Source organism: Girardinichthys multiradiatus, chromosome 10 (assembly GCF_021462225.1).
Source record: "Girardinichthys multiradiatus isolate DD_20200921_A chromosome 10, DD_fGirMul_XY1, whole genome shotgun sequence".
Classification (NCBI taxonomy): Eukaryota; Metazoa; Chordata; class Actinopteri; order Cyprinodontiformes; family Goodeidae; genus Girardinichthys; species Girardinichthys multiradiatus.
The window spans coordinates 27801964-27821339 of NC_061803.1; the positions used below are offsets into that span (position 1 = coordinate 27801964).

Consider the following 19376-nt stretch of genomic DNA (forward strand, 5'->3'; position numbering starts at 1 on the left):
TACAAAGGTTGAATTTAAACTCATATTACGAATTATTCTCAATTTTACAAAAATAATTTGTTTTTGTATCTGATTGGCTGCGCTATTTCCAGTTTGGAGGACAAGCCAATGGTGAGCAACATGGGAAAAAATGACGTCACGTTGAAGTATTAATAGCCGGCCTCGTTTACTGGCACGTCAATAGTTGTTTTTAACGGTGTATTACAGAAGAGGGACGTCCGACGCAACCATTTCCTAGCACACTTCGACCCTAAAGGTAATATAATTGCTTCATTGTGTCTGTTAAGACTAACGTAAATGACCTGTATTTGTTAAGACTTGTCTTGGGATCGATGTTTGTCTCTAAATGTTGGCCTAACATGTCTACCTTTTTAAATGGAAGCGTTAACTAAAAATAGGACAATGGAAGCTCTGCCGGGCGACGTTCTTCGCTAAATATCGAAATGTTGCGGTCTAAAACTAAAAGGGTATACACAAACAAGCTCACAGTGCCGTTCGTTTTATCTCAGTTTAGTATTGGCTTTAAATGAATACTCAGACCTGATGGCGCTTGTTTGGCACTGTTTTTTTGTTTTCTTTTTTCAGGACGAAACTGAACATGGCGGTGTCGAGGCAAAGCCGCGCAGCTCCGGGCGCCATTTGTTTTGATCTGTTGACCTTTTTAGTTTAAAAAGGTGGAGCCCCGAATTAATGAATTGTTTTAACATGGCACTAATGAGTTAAAGTGGTCACGAAACTCTCCGTTTACATCGAGGGAAAGGCGTTAATAACGTCGGCTGTTAAAGGCCGACACCTCCCATGGACGCAGCGTTGGGGGAGGGGAGCAGCGTTAGCTTGGTTAGCTTTAGCATTGTTTACAAACGCGATCACGTCCTTTTTGACTCTTATGGAATTATTGGCTGCTTTAAATTAATTTTGGTTCATCGCATTTCATAGGAAATACGACATGGCCCGTACCAAGCAGACCGCTCGTAAGTCTACTGGAGGAAAAGCGCCAAGGAAGCAGCTTGCTACCAAGGCTGCTAGGAAGAGCGCCCCCTCCACGGGAGGAGTGAAGAAACCACATCGTTACAGGTATGTCAGGCGTTTCTTACATCTGTTGGTATGGCTTCAGGTACCAGTTTCCACAACATTCTGCCTCATTTTGATGTGACCTTTTTTGTAGACCTGGCACTGTGGCTTTGAGGGAGATCCGTCGCTACCAGAAGTCCACAGAGCTGCTTATTCGTAAGCTTCCCTTCCAGCGTCTGGTCAGGGAGATCGCCCAGGATTTTAAGACTGATCTTCGTTTCCAGAGTGCTGCTATTGGAGCTCTCCAGGTAAGAAACCATATGCTAAACTTCTTTAAAAGATTGTGGCAAATGTTGCATATTTGATGTATTCATTGTCCTCCTGTCCCTTCTAATAGGAGGCAAGTGAGGCATATCTGGTGGGTCTCTTTGAGGATACCAACCTTTGTGCCATCCATGCAAAACGTGTCACCATCATGCCAAAGGACATCCAGCTGGCTCGCAGGATAAGGGGAGAAAGGGCCTAAATGGCCACTAATTGTCATTATCATGGCAAACGATCCTATTATCATACTTTTCCATTTTGTGGACATTTTTATTTCTTGGGTTTTTTAATGAGTTCTTCTTTGAATTTTATATATATATTTTTTTTTTAGTGATACAACATACCAACCATTCCACAAGCCCAAGTGCACCATGGACATGATTACCTTTTGGGTTGTCATGCTAAATGTAACTATTTCAGTTAATTGTACACGTTGGGCTCCTTCTGTTGATGGTGCCGTCTAAATCTAGGCAAGAACTAATTCACACCTTCTGGGAGCTACTATTGATCAGAAAATGCCAGCATGCCATCCTGGGTGCACCTCACAGCATGGTCAGAGTATTTGCTGTCTCAGTTGATCCTCTGTACTGTTGGGAGCATTTCAGATCCCTGTGATTTTTTTTTTTTGTGCTGCTTCTTATGCGTTTTATCAAACACAAAATCTTGGCAGCTACATTTAATACTATTTATGAGATGTTGTCACATGTCTTTCTATTAAAGGTCTTTATGAATACCAAGTTGTGTCTTGTCATGATATGTAGACATGAATGCAGCATATGTCAGCACTTTTAATTTATTTACAAGGATGAGTTGATCAGTTGCTATACAAACCATTCTGTATGCTTGAAACCGGTAGCTGTAAACGCAAAGGAAAAGGTTGTTTAAAGTTGGCAGGATGTGAAGTGCATCTAAAACATTCAGTGTAAAGGGGAAGCATTTACAGATTTAAGCCTGCCTTACTAAAATGTTTTTTGGCAACTTTAATGACGGCGAATGAAAATTGAGCATTCAGAATACACTGCTGTACAACTGGAGAATGTGGGTCCTCCAGTGTTGCTGCACTGTAAGTTTAGGAGGTGTTCCTGCTCCAATGCCTGCTTGAATTAACTGAGCCTGACAAGATAGTTGAGTTAAAGCAGGGAGTCCTTCAAAACATGCAAGAGGGCTGCCACTTCCTAATACTCTGGGAATTTTTTTTTACAGAAGTGCTGCACCAATGTGGCACTGGTTCTTTCTGCCAGTATAATTGGTGTCTAAGGTGTGGCCCCTGCCTGCAATTCAAGGCTGGCACAATGGTCGAATCCTTTTTCTCCTTAACCCAAGTAATGGTTGTGGCACTAGTCTTACACCTGTGGGTGGTGGCTTTTAAGCAATGACTCAAACTGCAATTCATGCCTTGCACTTTTTCCTTCCACTCAATTTTCAATGCTTGGATTCAGCACTCATCCAGGTTTTTTTTTGTTTTTTTTTTTGGCCAATGTTTGGTGCTTCTGGTGGGGGCTGTTGGCACCCCCTTGATCATGTAAGCCACAACATTTCTATATTAGAAATCTTGAATATTTCTCTGAATACTGAGAACTTTAATTTCATAAACTGAATAATTTTTTTTTTTTTTAGCAATTGGTTGTAAGCCATATTCATCTGAATTAACCACTTTAAAATATCTGTATTTGTGGTGTTTTTTTTGTTGTTTTTTTTGTATCTTACTAGGAGGCCCTCACCAATGCGGCACACTATATCTTCACACTCCTTCATGTTGCTGGCTTTGAGTGCGACACAACAAAATCCAGTGGATTGAGGGGTTTCTGGAGAATCTCTGAAAAGGAAAATTATTTGCATTAGAAAAACAACTTTTGGGATTTAAAGTGCTGTATGCCTTAAATTTAGCTCAATCACAAGTGGAGTTCCGTACTTACGCCACACAGAAGGCGAATATTGTGTAGCCTGGTTGAGCAAACCTTCCTACACATGAAATCTCTGGATAGTGATGCTCAAACAGTTTCTGAGGAAACATGAATAATATGAACATGTATAGAGGGAAATTGAATGATATAGTGCTGATAGGTTTTTCTTACCAGCTTACTATTTCTGTCTGAGCACGTCAGATGTGTTTCCTTCAAATCTAAAAGCACTTCCTAAAGGGACAGATTACACTGAGCAGATAATAGTTTCACAGCATATTTATTTTACAATATTCCTGCAGGCATTTGAGAGAATTCTTTACCTTGCTAGGCAGATTTTTAAGCAAAACCTGTGGAATCGCATGTTGCAGGACTTCCTTTCCTCCAAACTGAGGGTCAAAGCAGAAGTTATACCAGTTTAAGCAAATGTAAGCAGCATTTTATGACAATCCAAACACAGGTTATTACCATTCCAATGTTTGCTTTTCCCAAGAACTTCACAATGTAGACAATTCTGTTGAGAAATTGAAGAGTCAGTAATCTGAAGTCACATCTAAAGCTTGAAATAAGAGATGTGCACACTTGCCTTCCCTCTTTAAGACATTGTGAGGCACCGGGAGGCATTTGGTTGTTGTTGGCTTGCTTTTGGAGGGAAGAGAGGCCAAGCTGCACATTGGGGTTCTCCATCCTCAGGGCCCTCAAGAGTTTGACAAGGGGTCGATATACTGTTCCATCCTGGGCCCTACATCTCAGAATACGGATGGACAAAGGGCAGCTCTTCAGACGGGACAGAACAACACCTGCCTGTATGCAAGGAGAAAGAACAGTACATGCCAGATTACCTGCCATAATTTCAGTAAGGGGTCTTTGGGAGGTTTGGGCCTCACTTTTTGTGTTATTTTTATCTAGATAACACTTTTTTATCCTTAGCTAATGAAGCCTGAAAAGCCAGTGGAAAAACTATGGTTTCCTCACTTGTCCGGGTTTGGAATTTCTCAGGGAAGTCCCGTTGATCTCATCGATAATGTCACCAGAAGAGACAAACATGTCAACATGAGCCTGACTGCCAGGCACCAAGTCCAGGACAAAGACACGTCCACTTAGATACCTGAGGGGAAAACATGGGGACGGTGATGCCACTTGAACTAGATCATTTTTTCCTTTGTATAGTTTAAGATACAAACCTCAAAACCATACCGACTTCCCGACAGGGCACAATTTCATAGATGTCACACACCTATGAACAAACAATGTGTTACTTTGGCTACTGTCCACTTTTTGCCATTTTCTCCCATGTTGCAACCACATATTCAATGTATTTTAATGGGATTCTATGTGATGGTCTAACAAAAGAAAAAAAGGTTTTGTGTTGCATGTGTGGCATGCATTTGTATTCAGCCCCTCTGATTCAATATGTTTTTGTTGAACCGCTTTTTGCAGCAATTACAACTGCCAGACTTTTAGCGTATGTTTCTTACAAGCTTTTCACCCTTTAAAAAAAACAACTCCAGCTCAGTCAAATTGGATAAAGACTATCTGTGAACAACAATTTTTAAGTGTTTCTAACTTTTCAGCTGCATTTAGGTCTCCGTTTTAACTGGGCAATTCTAACAGATGAATATGCTTTAATCTGAACCATTTCTTTGTCACTCTGATTTGATGTTTAGGGATATTGTCCTGCTGGATTATTACCCTCTGCCTCAGTCACAAGTCATTTTCAGCCACAACTTTTCTTTCACAGCTGCCCTGTATTTAGTTCTATTTATTTTCCCCATCCCATGACCAGCCTTCCTGTCCCTATTCAGGAAAAGCATCCCCACAGCATGATGCTTTGCCCACCATGTTTTACTGTTGGGATGGTGTTTTCAGGGTGTTGTGCAGCGCTGGTTTTCTAGGTCAAAGACTTCAATTTTGGTTTCATCTGAACAGATTACCTTCTTGCAGATGTTTGCTGTGTCCAGGGCAGTACTTGTTTACCACAAGCCTCTTTTTGTTGGTCTATCACATAAAATCCCACTAAAATACATGTGGGTTTGCACTTCTAACGTGAAAAGATAGCACTAGTTTCCATACATCCATCTAATAAGGGTTTGTTGAGGAAGTTGTGGAATAGAAATTATTGCTCTTACCGGGAGCAGCCAGCTCTCATCTAAAAAACTGCAGTTCTGTTTAAAGACAAAGAGAAGAAGGAAAAATACTGTACTTGTTTCTGTTGAGTATGTCAGAGTATTACTGTGTAATGTATTGTTAATAATATATGCCGATGAAGATACAGACTGCATAAGTTTTTCTCTGACCTCCATGTCTAGCTTGAACTCCATGTGAGAGAGGACCAGCACCAGCGACATGAAAGGTTCTGGGAAAATGAAAAGAAGTAGAATAAGAAGCAGAGTTAATACCGAAATGGTTACAAACATGCCCCCAGCTTTGATTAGGCCACTGTATTTAGTGAAAACAAATCAAGTTAAATGCCTCACCAGCAAATTCCTCATTCCTGAGGATTGACGTGGGACTGTACCACTGAAACAGAAAATAAATAAGCATTTCAGTGAGGAGTAAGGCAGGCAAGAAAAAGCCAACAAGGGAAATGTGTAAGCAATTTGTTTGACCTCCAGGACCCTGGGTGTATGCAGCAGGTGGGTGAAGAACTGTGACAGAGTCTTGCGGCTGAGGGCCAGCCTGAGCAGGTAGCGGCCCCGGCCTTGGGCTGAGATTAGCTTCCTGGAAGCTCTGGTCTGCTCAACAGCCAAGGACAGAGCAGAGACCCTGCATGAAAAAAAGGTGTTTAAAAGATCAGAGGTTTGCAGCAGCTTCCAGGTAACTCAGATTCAGCTGAAAAACAAAGACAAAATGTAGCTAGCTCATTCTACCCTCTACAGGTGTCTTGATGAGGAAGTTGTTCAAAGCACTGCCAATAATCTCTCTGGACCAGGCTGAGGACTGGCTCTGGTGAGAAACATTCAAAACATTTAGGGCAAACATCCTTCAAGCAAATAATGCTCATTAGTATATGTAAAGGGATGAGTAAATATGGCGTTGATGCTCACTCTGCAGCCCCTTTCTGAGGACCAGCTCCAGCAGCTCACAGCAGGAGGGGAGGTGAGGGCTGGAGTCTATCACTACAACCCCATCTGCCTGCATATTCAGGACACACACTGACACACACGGGGAGAGAGAAAGAGATAAAAAAAAATTTAAAAAAAAGCAAGCAGATAACACTAGATCTGTGGGTGTCAATGCAACCTGATCAGTGAACCACAAAAGAGATAACATGTAGAGGGTCGATGTGGATTTATGGGGTCATTATGACAGGAAGAACAGGCACTTGTTTACAGAAACAGGAAAAACCAATGAAGAGGCGATGTGAACCTGAAATGCTGATGAAACAACGTCACCTCAATTATGATCCTGCTGGATGCTTACCTTTGAGAGAGGCGAGCAGAGGATCTCTGGGTGCCATGTTTGTTATTGAGGGAGCAGCTGTGTTCAGAGACTGGACTTTATCAGGAGCCCGGCAGCTTCTTATCGTTCAGCCGCAGGGAGACGCGCAGTGATCGCACTTCCTTGTGGCGAATACACCGAGAGACTCCTTCCCATTCCACGGCACCTGACAGCGACACGGTGGGAGGGCGCTGCGCCGTGGCATGTAAAATTACATTCACTTGAGCTTGGACTCGAGTCTCAATAGGGGGCGCTGTTGCTACTAGTGAGAAGATTAAAACTGCTGCTTTTTCCAATATCAAATTTTGTCATCATAAAAACTTCATTATAGTTTGGTCACATTATATATTAACATCGTTCATACATAAGATAATTCAAAGTTCTTTGCGTGAGGCCCCGAAGAGGATTTTTTAAGGTGGGGTTCTCGGTAACAGTCCTATTACATGTTGTAGGAAAATGTCATATCACCGTAAGCGTTTTGAAAAGTCCTTAGAGTGGTGGAAGGCTAATAAGCTAAGCGGGCGTATACCAAATAGTTTTAGCAGTTTTAAAGAACTAAAACCACTGTTGCATGTGGTGCTATTTTGTTCAGCTGATAAAGTCATTGTTTCCATGTAAAGCAGGGACGACCAAATCGCGGCCCGGGGGCCATTTGCAGCCCTTAGAATGATTTCCCCCCAATCCTAATTCAAGAATGATTCAAATTTTTTATTAAAACTGTTAGAGTGATGTTATAATTGACAGATTTTAATCTTAAAATTTTAGTGCAACGTAACGTATGTCTTTTATTTACCATGTGTTCTTTTTTCTTTCACCCTAATTTCATAGTATGTAGGAACACAAACATGCAGGGACTTTTACTCAATGGTAGACTTATTCAATAAGTTTGGGTTAATACAGCAAGAACATAATATGCAGGATATGATCTTAGTTTGCTTAGATTCCTAATTGCCAAATGGCACAGAGTAGTCTGCCAATTAAGATGTGAACCAGTTGCAGACAACGCAGCACTTTCCAGTCCATCAACCGCTGTACTGAGACCCAATAATACCCACCTATAGGTTTCGAATGAATTGTTGTTTAGACATTGTCATTGTTATATGTAAAAAAATGTAAGAGAGAGAGAGAATCTCCTGGGCATGGTGAGTATTTATTTATTTATTTACTGCAACAGGAACTGGGCAATGCGTTTGCATGGAGAGGAGGAAGTAAGCAACCAAATATGGCAATGGGTCCTCTCTAGAGGGCTCTCAGTCTCAGACCCTTCTTTCAAAACCACAATGACTTGAAGCAAACGTTAAAGAGAACAAACGAGTTGCATTATATACATTTTCTTCTGTGGGATGTTGATATTTGATGAAAATGTAAAAGCTCATTTAGCATTTTTAGCCAGTGTTACAAAGAGTCATCGTGGAAGGTCAAAGGAGCCATATGCGGCTCCGCAGCCTCAGGTCGCAGACCCCAACAAAAGATTGTACAGTGGTCCATTTGGTGAGATCTGGGCTTCGAATGAAATTCAGCTCGACTGGTGTCATAAGCTCTCTGCTTCAGCCCCCTCTAGCGGCAGCTCTCTGAAACTGCCGCTCTCTGGAGGCGGTGTCAGGTGAGGGCGCGCGCTCTGTCTCGCTCCGCAGCTGAAGTGGATGAGCGGCTCCTGTGAAGGATGGCGGAGATCTGATTTAATCAGTTCTGGTGAAAACAGTGGAGCAGACGAGTCGCGCTCAATTCCCCGAAGACAACAATTTCTCCAAGTGAAAGGTAAGAATTGATATATTTAAATTCAACGTCAAGATAAGTGTGAAAATGGGTGCTATTGTTCCAGAAAAATGACAGAATTTCGCAAATAACTAATTTTTTCCCCTTTTGACGCCATATGTACCGCCGTTTTCGCTAAAGGAGGGTTCTTTTATTTCATTATTACATAAACACCCCCCCATGTTGATGCTTTTACCGTCTATTTAGAGAGTTGTAGGCAGAGGTTCTCTCCTAAGATAGAAAGTCACTACATGTGTATGTACTGCAGTGGCACCGCTGATAATCCTGGATTTCCTCTAATCTTCCAGCTCCTCTGCCACCTACACGCTCCCCTACCAACAAACACACTGTTTTCATCAGACAATGACTCCTCAGCTCACAAGGCAGCTGATATATCTGTAGCATGCTGTAATTCGTTTGTGTCTAAGCAACCACGCATCCTCTCATAGTAATACTGCTTATTTCTGTATTGCACACTGATAAATAGTCTATATAGATTTTTATAATACCACAAGTCTTCTTCTTTTCAACCAGATAATGTTTTCTGAAATGCACGTTTTCAGATGCTTGTTTTGTAGTCCCCAGGAATCAGTAAAAATGTCCTCACCAGCATCTTTTTTGGCTCAGCTGCCTTCTACATCACATAAAGAACTGCAAATCCCCCCAGCGCCAGGGGGCGGACTGACTGCTGAATCAACAGCAAGCTGGTCCAACACCCCCACCTCCACCCCAAACGCTCCAAAAAGAGAGCTTTCCACTGCTGCCTCACAACTCCAGGGAAATAAAGTTGCAATTTCAAGCGCAGCCTCAAGATCCCCCCCCCCCCACACACACACACACACACACATGTCAGGGAAATCTGTGACTGTGCGTTATTTTTGATCTGTTTCTGTATTATTTCTGTGGTCCTGTGTGAACAGAGTGGGCGTTCCCTCCCCGCCCTCCCCTCCTGTGTAATGACTGCTCAGAGTGCCTGATAATGAGCCCTCTGTGGGCTTTGAGTGCAGAGCATTGCTGAACGTTCTGCAGTGCTCCTCCGTTTCTGTGCTCACCTCTTTTGCCATCTCAAATAAATCTGCGATTTGTGCTCTCTCATCACTTTGTGACCAGTTGGGGAGCTGCTGTTGGGGGTGGGGGCGGGAGGGACCCACCCCACCCCCAGCTCTTGACAGAATGAGTGCCAGAGTACTAAAGCTGTTTTTATTATCACAGCAGAGGGCATCGGCCTCACTCTCAGGCCGCCAGCATGATGAAAGGCTGCCTGCAGTTCCTTATCGAGCCGGCCAAGAAGCTCAAGCTCAGGCTCAAGGTATGGTACACTGCTGTCAGTCCCACCAAACTGTGTTGATGTGTACATAAGCATGTGTATACATTAGGCATGGGTGACATGGGCTTAAAATTTCCTCACGATGTTTTGTGGTATTTATTGTGACAAAGATAAGTGATGATATAATGTTCAGCCTTTTTTCCATTACATCTGTCATACATGCAGTCAGAGCCTCACCAACACAAATATTGCTCTAGAAATAAACCTTACCCATTATCAAACAGGCTACTTCAGTACATTAAGTAGTGTAGTTAAACTACTAGACAATACACAATTGTATTTAATTCAATATATATTTTTATATTTAATCTTTTATGGAAATAATAGTTACAAAAAATGGTTCAAACAGCAAAACTAACAATCCTAGCCATGCTGCCAGTTTTGGGGATTAGCAAGTCAGGGTTTTTCGTTATCATTAGAAATTACAATAATCATTTTATTCCAATAAACAATAAAACAATTGCCCACATAAATGTGGTTATTATCTTCTGTTTTCTACCAAGGAGTCCCGTAAGAGAGTGAAGCAGGACAAGAAGGAGCCCCTGGTGGAAAGTCAGTTATTTATTATGGAGCTGGGTCGAGAACTGAACAGAATCTGTCAGGTGAGCTTTTCCCATCCCTCGCTTTTAGGTGAGGGCCTGTTTTAGATTCTTATGGTAGGGCAACTTTAATTAATCACATGTCAGGGCATCATCATATTTACACAAAAAAATAATAATGAAAGTGTGTAACATTTGTTTTTTAAATGTTGCACATAGAAAAGCATCTATTATTCCCACTGACACATGGATTATTATAGTTACAGTAATGTGACATATAGCATTTAGTTTTCAGATTTTGAGTTTCAGACATTGAGTTTCATAAATAACAAGCTGATATTAAAGGCATAGTTAGTCAGGCTATCTGCTTAGGTAGCCAGCTTGCAGTAGGCTGCTTAACATACACACAGCTCGTAGTTTCCTCCACCTCAATGTCCATTTTCTTTGCAACTAGGAATATTTGCAAACAATAAATTAGATTTCTTGTAAGGCAACTAATTGTGTTTTAGCCTTCTTTCAGCCAGCTGACAGACAGTTCACAGCAACAGTTGTTAAAGGGATAGCACTACATTACTTCATGCTCCATACAGTCTCTGTAGGAACAGCATGATAGAAGAAGTTAACGCTTTTAGAACTGTATCTTTTTAAAACCTTGGTATACCGGTGACCGGCGCATGCTTGCGCTCTGTGCTGCATTACATAGAGGTATAGAGGCTCATTCTCATGCAATCATTTTTCAGAGATCAAACGTCCTCAGCCACATCTGGACAGGTGAGGACATCTGGCCTGCTATTGTTTGCAGAGACTTCATTGTTGACTGGGCTGCCGTGCTGGAAAAAAGAGTGCAGGTACCAAAGAGGTGCTAAGCTTGTTTCCACCCAAAACAAATTTGAAAACGTCTTCTGGTATTTCTCAAGTTTTCATCTCTCATTTAGCACAAGATCATGCCATCTGAGTACCAGTATGAGAAGGTGGAAAAGAAGGACTGGAAGGGCCACCTCCTCTGCATGCTGGAGTCAGAGGGCGAGTACGACATGGGCCCGCACAAAAGGATCATCCTGGACTGGACACGGGAGATTAAAAGCAGGGCTCAGGTGAATGTACAACAAAAAGGGTGGGAGTCAAAGCTAGCCTGTATGTGATTAAAGTCTGACCCAGTTCCTTGCTTGTGGCTGATCAAGATGATTATTATAAACCTTGCCCTTGATAATCACCCGAACATATCTGGAATGTATGTAGGACCGGTTATCACAGCCTAATGGTGTTGGTTGTTTCTGGTTTGTTGTGTCCAGCCTCCAGTCTGGCCAGGCGAGCCTGTGCTCATGATGCTGGACGACCTGGAGTTCCAGTGGAAGAGAGGCCGCCTGCCCAACTTGCTCCCAGCCATGGAGCTCATCATGCTGACTGTGCTGAATGCTGACAGCCCAAAAAAGGTCTGAACAGGTGTCAGTATTTGTTGTTGCAGGATAAACCTGCTTTCTATACCCTGCTTGAATTTACTGCTACTAATGGGGTAGAGTAAAAACACAGCAGATCTGTTTTCAGGTCAGGGTTGATCGGCTCCTTAGTGGATGAAACACTGTATGTGTGCTGTATGATGTCGAGTCATGCTAAACTCCTTATCTGACTGTCCAGTTCACCTTGGCCTGCTTTATGTTTCTGTGTGTAGGAGGATGTGACCAAGCAGTGGCTGGCGAAAAAGCAGAGGAGCCAGAGGATTGGTGAGTTGAGATGAACCCCCACAAGTAACTCAAGTCATCAAAGGCGGCCTGCAGTCATAAAGCTGAAATTAAAGCTGCTTAAAAGTTATTCATGAAATGAGGTTGATTCTAGCAGAATGCTCAGGTACAGAGCAGTATCACCATTTAACTTCTGTGTACAATTAGAAAGAGGCCACCAAGGTGTAGTTAACATGTGAGAGCAAGCTGTCAAAAGATCATGTTAAAGAATTTGGGTTCTGGATGGAAATGTTCAGTTTTCTCATTTAAATCATTTTTTTAATATTCTTTCAGATGCAGTCCGTTACATCCCACATGGCGGTAAGTTCACATGTTGGGGGTTATGGAAGCAACTGTCTATTCAACAAACCGACAGTATTTTAAAAGATTGTCAACACCACTTAATAAAGGCTATAACATCCCCCTGTACAAAGATGTATAAAAGCTCACAGAAACAAGAGGGTCAGCAAATATGCCTAAAATGATTCCTTGACAGGCTTAGATTACATGTTACTTCATATTGTCACGTATAGCTTTAAACGTCTTCATTCTCATTTAAAAATATTCAAAATAACATGTCATGTTAAAACGGATATATTGACAACTGATTGTAAGTAAAGGTACATCTCAAAAAATTAGAATATTGAATAAAAGTGCAATATTTTTTGCCATCTCAAAAAGTGAAACTCATATATTTATATAGAATCATTACACATACAGTGATATATTCCAAGCCTCTGTTTCTTGTAATTTCGATGAGTATGGCTTACAGTTAAAGAAAACCCAAAATTCAGTTTCTGTGAAAAGTAGAATACTGTGAAAAGTTCATCATTGGACACTCATGGTGTCACACCCTAATCAGCTAATTTACTGATAACACCTGCAAAAGTTCTTGAGCCTTTAAACGGTCTCTCACCCTGGGTCCTAGGCTGCACAATCATTGGGAAGACTGCTGACTTGACAGATATTCAGAAGACAGTCATTAACACCCTTCACAAGGGAGTTAAGCCACAAAAGGTCACTGCTGAAGAAACTGGTTGTTCAGAGGTTTGCAACCAAGCATGTTAACAGAAAATTGAGTGGAAGGAAGAAGTGTTGTAGAAAAAGGTGCACCAGCAACAGGGAAGAACCGCAGACCTGAGAGGTTTGTCAAGCGAAATTCATTCAAGAATTTGGGGGAGCTTCACAAGGAGTGGACTGAGGCTGGAGTCGTTGCATGAAGAGCCACCAGACACAGGCGAATACTAGACACGGGCTACAAATGTCACATTCCTTGTGTCAAGCTTCTCCTGAACCAGAGACGACGCCAGAACAGTCTTACCTGGGCTAAGGACAAAAGGAACTGGGCTGTTGGTCAATGGTCCAAAGTCCTGTTTTCAGATGAAAGTTTAATTCTGCATTTCATTTGGAAATCAAGGTCCAAGAATCCATGTTGCTTAAAGTCCAGAATCCATGTTGCTTAAAGTCCAGCGGGAAGTTTCCACAGTCAGTGATGATTTGGGGTGCCCTGTCATCTACTGGTTTTTCTGGAGTCCACAGTCAATGCAGCCATCTACCAGGAAATTCTAGAGCACTTCATGATTCCCTCTGACGAGCTGTATATGTTGATTTTATTTTCCAGCAGGACTTAATACCTTTTCACACTGCCAACGGTACCAAAAGCTGGTTCAATGACCATGGTCTTACTGTGCTTGATTGGCCAGCAAACTCCCCTGACCTGAACCCCATAGAGAATCTATGGGCTGTTGTCAAGAGGAAGATTTGAGACACCAGACCCAACAAAGCAAATGATCTGAAGTGTGCTATCGAAGCAATCTGGACTTCCATCACACCTACGCTGTGCCACAGGCTGATTGCCTCTATGGCACGGTGCATTGATGCAGTAATTCATGCAAGAGGACGCCCAACCAAGTATTGAGCGCATAGAAATGGGCATACTTTTCAGAAGCCTGACATTTGTGCTTCAAACATCCTTTTTTGATTGGTCTATTGTGTGATTCTAATTTTCTGAGACACATAATTTAGGGGTCTTTTTTACCTGTAAGCCATATTCATCAAAATTATAAGGAATAAAAGCTTAAAACATTTTACTCTATGTGGAATGAATCTCTATAAAAAATCTTTTCACTTTCTGAAACGACTGGCAAAAAATATAGCACTTTTACGCAATAATCAAATTTTTTTTAGATGTACCTGTATGTGTTTTATCCAAGGGATAAAATCACCTTCTAATCTTAACAACCCTGAAATAACTGGCTGAAAAGGAACATCCTAATTAGAGAAAGTTACCTAAAGTACACGCTATCATTGGTTTACAACTCTATAATAATGTGTTAATTATTTAGCAGCCTATTGTATTATAAAATAAAACAAGGCATTACTTCATGACTCTTTGTATGAGTATGAATACTATCGTTGTGGCTAAGAGGTTGCACTTCATAACTATTGAGATTACATATTTGGTGATTTGTGATTCCCACTCGTAAATGAAAACAATCCCACTTAGTGAGGTAAATCCCTACAGAGGGGTAATGACATGTTCTGCAGCTGTAAAGCCAAGAGAACCTGGCTTAAACAAACACTTAAAAACAAGTTCCACCCACAGGACAGAGTTAGAGCATCAATGTTTTTCATGTGTTTATAAAGACAAGGTATTGCTTGTTTATTTAAATAAGACATGGTTTTTATCTGTAACGTATGACTTGTTTATTAAGTCAAAGTACTGCTAGTTTATTTAGACTAGGCTTATTTATTTTGTCAAGGTATCGCTTTTATTAGGGTTAGTTATTGGTTGTTTAGGCAAGGTCCCCCTAGCTGGACTGAGTGGGAGCAACAATGGTTCACATCCAGAATGTCTTTATTCAAGCATGATGTTTCTCATTCAATAGGGCATGATACTGCTAGTTTATTATTCCAATGTATTGCTCATCTATTTAGGTAAGGTAGTGCTTGTTTATTTAGCCAGGGTGTTGCTGATTTACTCAGACAAGGTATTGCTTGTCCATTTAGGAAAGCTACCCAATGCAAGACAATGCCAAACCATACTGTACAACAGTGCTGGCCTGGTAGTTTGGATCAGAAATGGCCTACCAGAAGGTCCAGGCCTTATATAATTTTAAAATGTTGGGTCCAAACTCAAAGGAAAACTATGATGAGTAGAAAGTCTGAAAAATTAAGCCAGTGTTGAGGTGGAATGGAACAAACACAATTGACACTGTAAAGCCAGGAAGTCCATAAAAGTATAAAAATTTGCAGGGCTGAGCAGGTTAAACATATGAAGATTACAATGTCAAAGCTTTAAAATATGATTTTGTTCTTTACAGTTTGGAATTGGATTTGCGATGCATCAGGTATGAGAAATCTATATATTGTTCTTTTATAAACAAAGTTTAAATTTAATATGTAACTGTTTTGTTGGGTTCATGTCTCCACAGAGGATGTCACCCTGGACTCAGATTCTGCTAACCCTAACCTGCTCATCTCTAGTGATGAGAAACGCATGAGATGTGGTCTGGAGCGCCGTATTGTCCCTCCTTGTCAGGGGCGCTTTGATGGCTGGTGGTGTGCTGTAGGCAAGGAGGCATACAACTCCGGACGTCACTACTGGGAGGTGGAGGTGGGTGAGAGGGATTGGCGTCTGGGTGTGGCCAAAGCATCCGCAGTGAGGCAGGGTTTCTGCTCCCTGAACACAGACACGGGATACCTGACCATCCGGCTGGAGAGAGGCACGGATCTGAAAGCCCTGACTGTGCCAGCCACCCTCTTACCTCAAAATCTGGTGCCCAAAAAAGTCGGGGTGTATCTGGACTATGAGCTGGGCCAGCTGTCCTTCTATGATGTCGAGAAGCGTTCGCACCTGTACACCTATAATGAAAATTTCACAGAGCAACTGTACCCACTGTTTGGGAGTGTGGAGGTGGTCAAAGACCTGGTGATCCGGCCAGCAGGCGTCCGACAGCCGTGCCTCTGTCCGGGGCCGTGCCTGTGGACCTGAATTGCTCAGCACAAATCATTCTCTTTAAACCTGATTCTCAGCAGCCCACTGAGTCTGTGCTGGTGTATTGGTCAGTTTGAACTAAGGGTGAGACTCTTGCTGTGAGGTGCCTTGTGAGATCAGGATCAAGAACTGCCATTCATCCACATTAAACTTTGTGTTTCTCTGCCTTCATAGAGACATAGTAAATTAAACTCTTTGTATTTTGCAGATTAGTGTTTTAAGTGTCGAGTAAAAATAGCCATTTTTACGTGGTTCATTTCACTTTGAGCTTTTTGTGAAACATGCTGAGTATAAAAACATAGATTTTCATACTAAACATTTTTATCTTACATTTTTCCTGACTTGTTGTGAAAGTTTAAAGTTAGAGCATAAAGGCTCGCCGTGCAGTCAGACTGTGCCTGTGTGTGTGTGTGTGTTAACAAGCTCTTCTCTTTGGATAATCAGACTGGACTGACGCATGTGAGCTCTTAATCTCTGCGTGATGCTTCTTCTAAAGCTTCCTGCAAACATTTCCATGCATGAGCTTGTTTATGCATCCCTGCTGCTGTTTTTCGTGCAACAGAGAAAGATGGTAAATATGAATAAATTATAAATGTCCCATTTTGTCTGATCTCTTAATGCAGAAATCAATAATCAGTAGTGACTGTTTTATTATAAATCTTAAGTACAATACAGCTGATGTACAAACAATACTAAAGAATGTACCTCCTTACATGTAAATGATACTGAGTGAAAAATGTCTTTGATGAACTGCTTAACTTGTCAATATCCTGAATATTTACTAAGAAAATGATCTGAAAATATGTTTCAAAAAGCATTTTCAACATGTGATCCCAAAGTACAGTAGAACCTGCAGCACAAGCAAATACAACGTCAAACATCCTTTCTCTCACATCCTGTCTTCTTGTTTAAATGGTAATCTATTGAACCCAGAAATGCTGAATTAGCCATATAAAAAGGACATGCATAAAAACTACAGCTGTAATAAAGAATAGCAGTTTTTTTAAATAAACATTTTTCATCCAATTGATTTCTGATTCTGTTGTGTTATAAACTCCCCCTAGGCTTGTCACCAGCTAGTATGGATGTAAATGACCACATGCAAATATAAAAAATTCAGAAGGATGAATATACCTTGAGGAAAAAATGTTAACACACTGTAATAATTTATAAACAAAAGCCTTTTAAAATTCCACAGTGACAGTAAGTATGAACCTCTAAGAAACATATTAATGTTAACATGAGATGGAGCATTCCAGGAGAATAGGGAGGTCATTGTGGGGCCAAATTATTGGTCTATGATGACTTCTTTATAAGGCTGGTATGTTTGCAGATGTGAGCCACAAAAGGGACTACTCACACAGGAAGTAACAAAAACTAGAGAGAGTTGTGTGAGGAACTACAGGGATAATTGTACAGCTCATTTCCAGAGGGAAACTGGGCACAGTTTGTAACAGACTGGAAGGTGGCTTCAATTTTTTTCAGGACCTTATTTTTAGTTTTTACCCGACCGCACATTCTTATCCTATACACACAAGTATACATGTACAAACTCTGAAAGTCTCTTGGCTTCCTGGTTGGTTCAGAAGCTGGATGCTATTATGGGTACAGTTTAAACAAGTTCTTAAGACTCATAAAACATTCTCTTGGTGACAGTCGATCCACCCATGACGCTCCTCTGAACCACTTCCCTAGTGACCTGACGGCTCACCATGCCGCCAGTCTCTGTGAGCTGAGTCATCATCGTCCCATCTGTTAAGCAGAGAACAGAACACGTTCAAGAGGGAACACACTGGATTATAAGGACAGGATCCATTTTTTTTTTTCTTACCTGAGAAATAGGGATCGTTAAGCATGGTGTGGGAGACGTTTGTTCTTGTGGTGACTTCTGTTGGCATTTGGAAAACCTCCCTCCTCGTCACTGACTGGGTGTTGTATTGAGACAAGGCACCTACAGGGCACAATGAGGTTCACACGAAATGTAATTTAGGTTTTAGATTGCAAAAGCATCATTTGATATCTTAATTCTCAAATTTTTAAATATTATATTAAAAAGTAATTTCCTTTAAAAGTATACTCGCCAAACCCTAACAGACACATAGAAAAACAGCAACTGGGTCAAAAGTTACATTTACATTATTTACATTTTGTCAGCCACGATACAACCACAACTTCAATGTATTTAAAAGGGATTTTAGCTTTGCATATCTAGAGACTTACATTGTTGTTCTTCTTTACAAAATAGTTCCTGCTCAGTTTGGATGTAACAATTGTGAACATCAATTTAAGAATTTTGTCACAGAATCTAATGTCAAGTTAGGCCTGGACTTTGACTAGGCCATTCTAATCCATGAGAATCCTTTGATCTAAACCATTAAATTGTAGCTCTGAATTGATGTCCTGCTGGAAGGTGGAATGTCTTTGAAGTCACCAACAGCGTTTTTCCAGGATTGCCCTGTATTTAGCTTCATATATTTTCAAATCTAGCTTGACAAGTCTGCCTGAACCAACATCCTCACAGTATGATGCTGCCACCACCACTTTTCATGGTGGGGATGGTGTGTTCAGGTTAACAAGCAGTTTTATTTTCTTCCACACACATCATTTTGCATGACAAAAACTTAAATTTTGGTCTCATCTGACCAGAGCACCTCCTTCCACTTGTACTCCGTTTCCCCTATAGGGGCTGTGCTAAACTTTAAATAAGACTTATCATGGCTTTCTTTGTTGAAAAAAAGCCATGCCATGAGAGTGAATTACTTTCTTGTTGCCACTTTTCCATAAAGGCCAGAATGGTGGAGTGCATGATGAATGGCTGTCAACTTATCAACAAATTCTCCCATCTGAACTGTAGATCTCTGCAGCTCCTCCAGAGCTACCATCGCCCTCAGTTTAGGTCGAAGTTCATGTCCTGGAAGGTTTGCAGTTGAACCATATGCTTTCATTTTGTGATGATAAACTGAACAGTGCTTCAATATAAGTTCAAAGCTTGATGTATAGTTTTATTCCCCACCTCTGCTTTAAACTTCTCCACAACTGTCTCCTGTGTTCCTTAGTCTTCGTGATGCTGTTTGTTCATTAATGTTCTTTAACAAACCTCTGAGGTCTTCACAGAACAGCTGATTTATACTGAGACTAAATGACATACAGATGGACTCTCAAGACAGTTGGTTGCACTGGATTTTAAAGCAAATGGAAGCTGACTAATGAGTTGATTTTTTTGCGTGTTTTAATTTTTTTAAATCCATGTACCATTTTCATTTACCTTGTCTTGGTCTGTCACATGCACACCCCGCCCCCCAAAATATACATTCAAGTTTGTAATGTGATCAAATATGTAAATGTTCAAGAATTATAAATATT

At 41.1% G+C, this 19376-nt stretch overlaps 4 protein-coding genes across 9 annotated transcripts in view; 2 read left to right on the top strand and 2 right to left on the bottom strand.

Annotated features, from left to right (window-relative positions):
* The first annotated feature begins 105 nt into the window (after positions 1-105).
* LOC124875049 (histone H3.3A) lies at positions 106-2072 on the top strand. Its single transcript, XM_047376843.1, has 4 exons — positions 106-256; positions 937-1074; positions 1166-1319; positions 1409-2072. Exons 2-4 carry the CDS (start codon positions 947-949, stop codon positions 1535-1537), a joined length of 411 nt encoding a protein of 136 aa, XP_047232799.1. The 5' UTR covers positions 106-256; positions 937-946; the 3' UTR covers positions 1538-2072.
* A 31-nt stretch (positions 2073-2103) lies between these two features.
* On the bottom strand, positions 2104-6922 carry si:ch211-250n8.1. 3 transcript variants are annotated; one of them, XM_047376840.1, is made up of 16 exons: positions 6660-6922; positions 6284-6391; positions 6107-6182; positions 5846-6002; positions 5714-5756; positions 5534-5592; positions 5366-5401; positions 4421-4473; positions 4212-4344; positions 3823-4040; positions 3705-3750; positions 3560-3625; positions 3411-3470; positions 3252-3337; positions 3057-3151; positions 2104-2191 (listed from the first exon to the last, which is right to left on the bottom strand). In XM_047376840.1, exons 1-16 carry the CDS (start codon positions 6694-6696, stop codon positions 2157-2159), a joined length of 1308 nt encoding a protein of 435 aa, XP_047232796.1. In that variant the 5' UTR covers positions 6697-6922; the 3' UTR covers positions 2104-2156. The 3 variants fall into 3 exon arrangements, with proteins under 3 accessions (XP_047232796.1, XP_047232795.1, XP_047232794.1); XM_047376839.1 differs by having other exon boundaries at positions 3043-3151; XM_047376838.1 differs by having other exon boundaries at positions 2104-3151.
* A 1331-nt stretch (positions 6923-8253) lies between these two features.
* zgc:194990 (uncharacterized protein LOC568410 homolog) lies at positions 8254-17039 on the top strand. Its single transcript, XM_047376842.1, has 10 exons — positions 8254-8435; positions 9645-9741; positions 10263-10361; positions 11039-11146; positions 11234-11392; positions 11591-11731; positions 11968-12019; positions 12311-12337; positions 15340-15366; positions 15451-17039. Exons 2-10 carry the CDS (start codon positions 9679-9681, stop codon positions 16008-16010), a joined length of 1236 nt encoding a protein of 411 aa, XP_047232798.1. The 5' UTR covers positions 8254-8435; positions 9645-9678; the 3' UTR covers positions 16011-17039.
* itgb4 (integrin, beta 4) overlaps positions 16647-19376 on the bottom strand; it is a 30758-nt gene continuing 28028 nt past the window's right edge. For all 4 annotated transcript variants that reach the window (XM_047376836.1, XM_047376834.1, XM_047376835.1 and 1 more), the window contains 2 exons: positions 17845-17964; positions 16647-17765 (listed from right to left, as the gene is read on the bottom strand). In XM_047376836.1, coding sequence (XP_047232792.1) covers positions 17638-17765; positions 17845-17964 — 248 coding nt within the window. In that variant the 3' untranslated portion in view covers positions 16647-17637. The remainder of the gene's footprint in view (positions 17766-17844; positions 17965-19376) is intronic.

Excerpts from the sequence above, each read along its gene's own strand:
- LOC124875049 (XM_047376843.1), top strand. The coding sequence starts at position 947 with ATGGCCCGTACCAAGCAGACCGCTCGTAAGTCTACTGGAGGAAAAGCG. Across the intron at positions 1,075-1,165 it reads AAGAAACCACATCGTTACAG|ACCTGGCACTGTGGCTTTGA; the intron begins GTATGTCAGGCG and ends CCTTTTTTGTAG. Across the intron at positions 1,320-1,408 it reads CTGCTATTGGAGCTCTCCAG|GAGGCAAGTGAGGCATATCT; the intron begins GTAAGAAACCAT and ends CCCTTCTAATAG.
- si:ch211-250n8.1 (XM_047376838.1), bottom strand. The coding sequence starts at position 6,696 with ATGGCACCCAGAGATCCTCTGCTCGCCTCTCTCAAAG. Across the intron at positions 6,183-6,283 it reads CCTCAGAAAGGGGCTGCAGA|AGCCAGTCCTCAGCCTGGTC; the intron begins GTGAGCATCAAC and ends GTTTCTCACCAG. Across the intron at positions 5,593-5,713 it reads CAGGAATGAGGAATTTGCTG|AACCTTTCATGTCGCTGGTG; the intron begins GTGAGGCATTTA and ends TCATTTTCCCAG.
- zgc:194990 (XM_047376842.1), top strand. The coding sequence starts at position 9,679 with ATGATGAAAGGCTGCCTGCAGTTCCTTATCGAGCCGGCCAAGAAGCTC. Across the intron at positions 9,742-10,262 it reads AGCTCAAGCTCAGGCTCAAG|GAGTCCCGTAAGAGAGTGAA; the intron begins GTATGGTACACT and ends TTTTCTACCAAG. Across the intron at positions 12,020-12,310 it reads GCAGAGGAGCCAGAGGATTG|ATGCAGTCCGTTACATCCCA; the intron begins GTGAGTTGAGAT and ends ATATTCTTTCAG.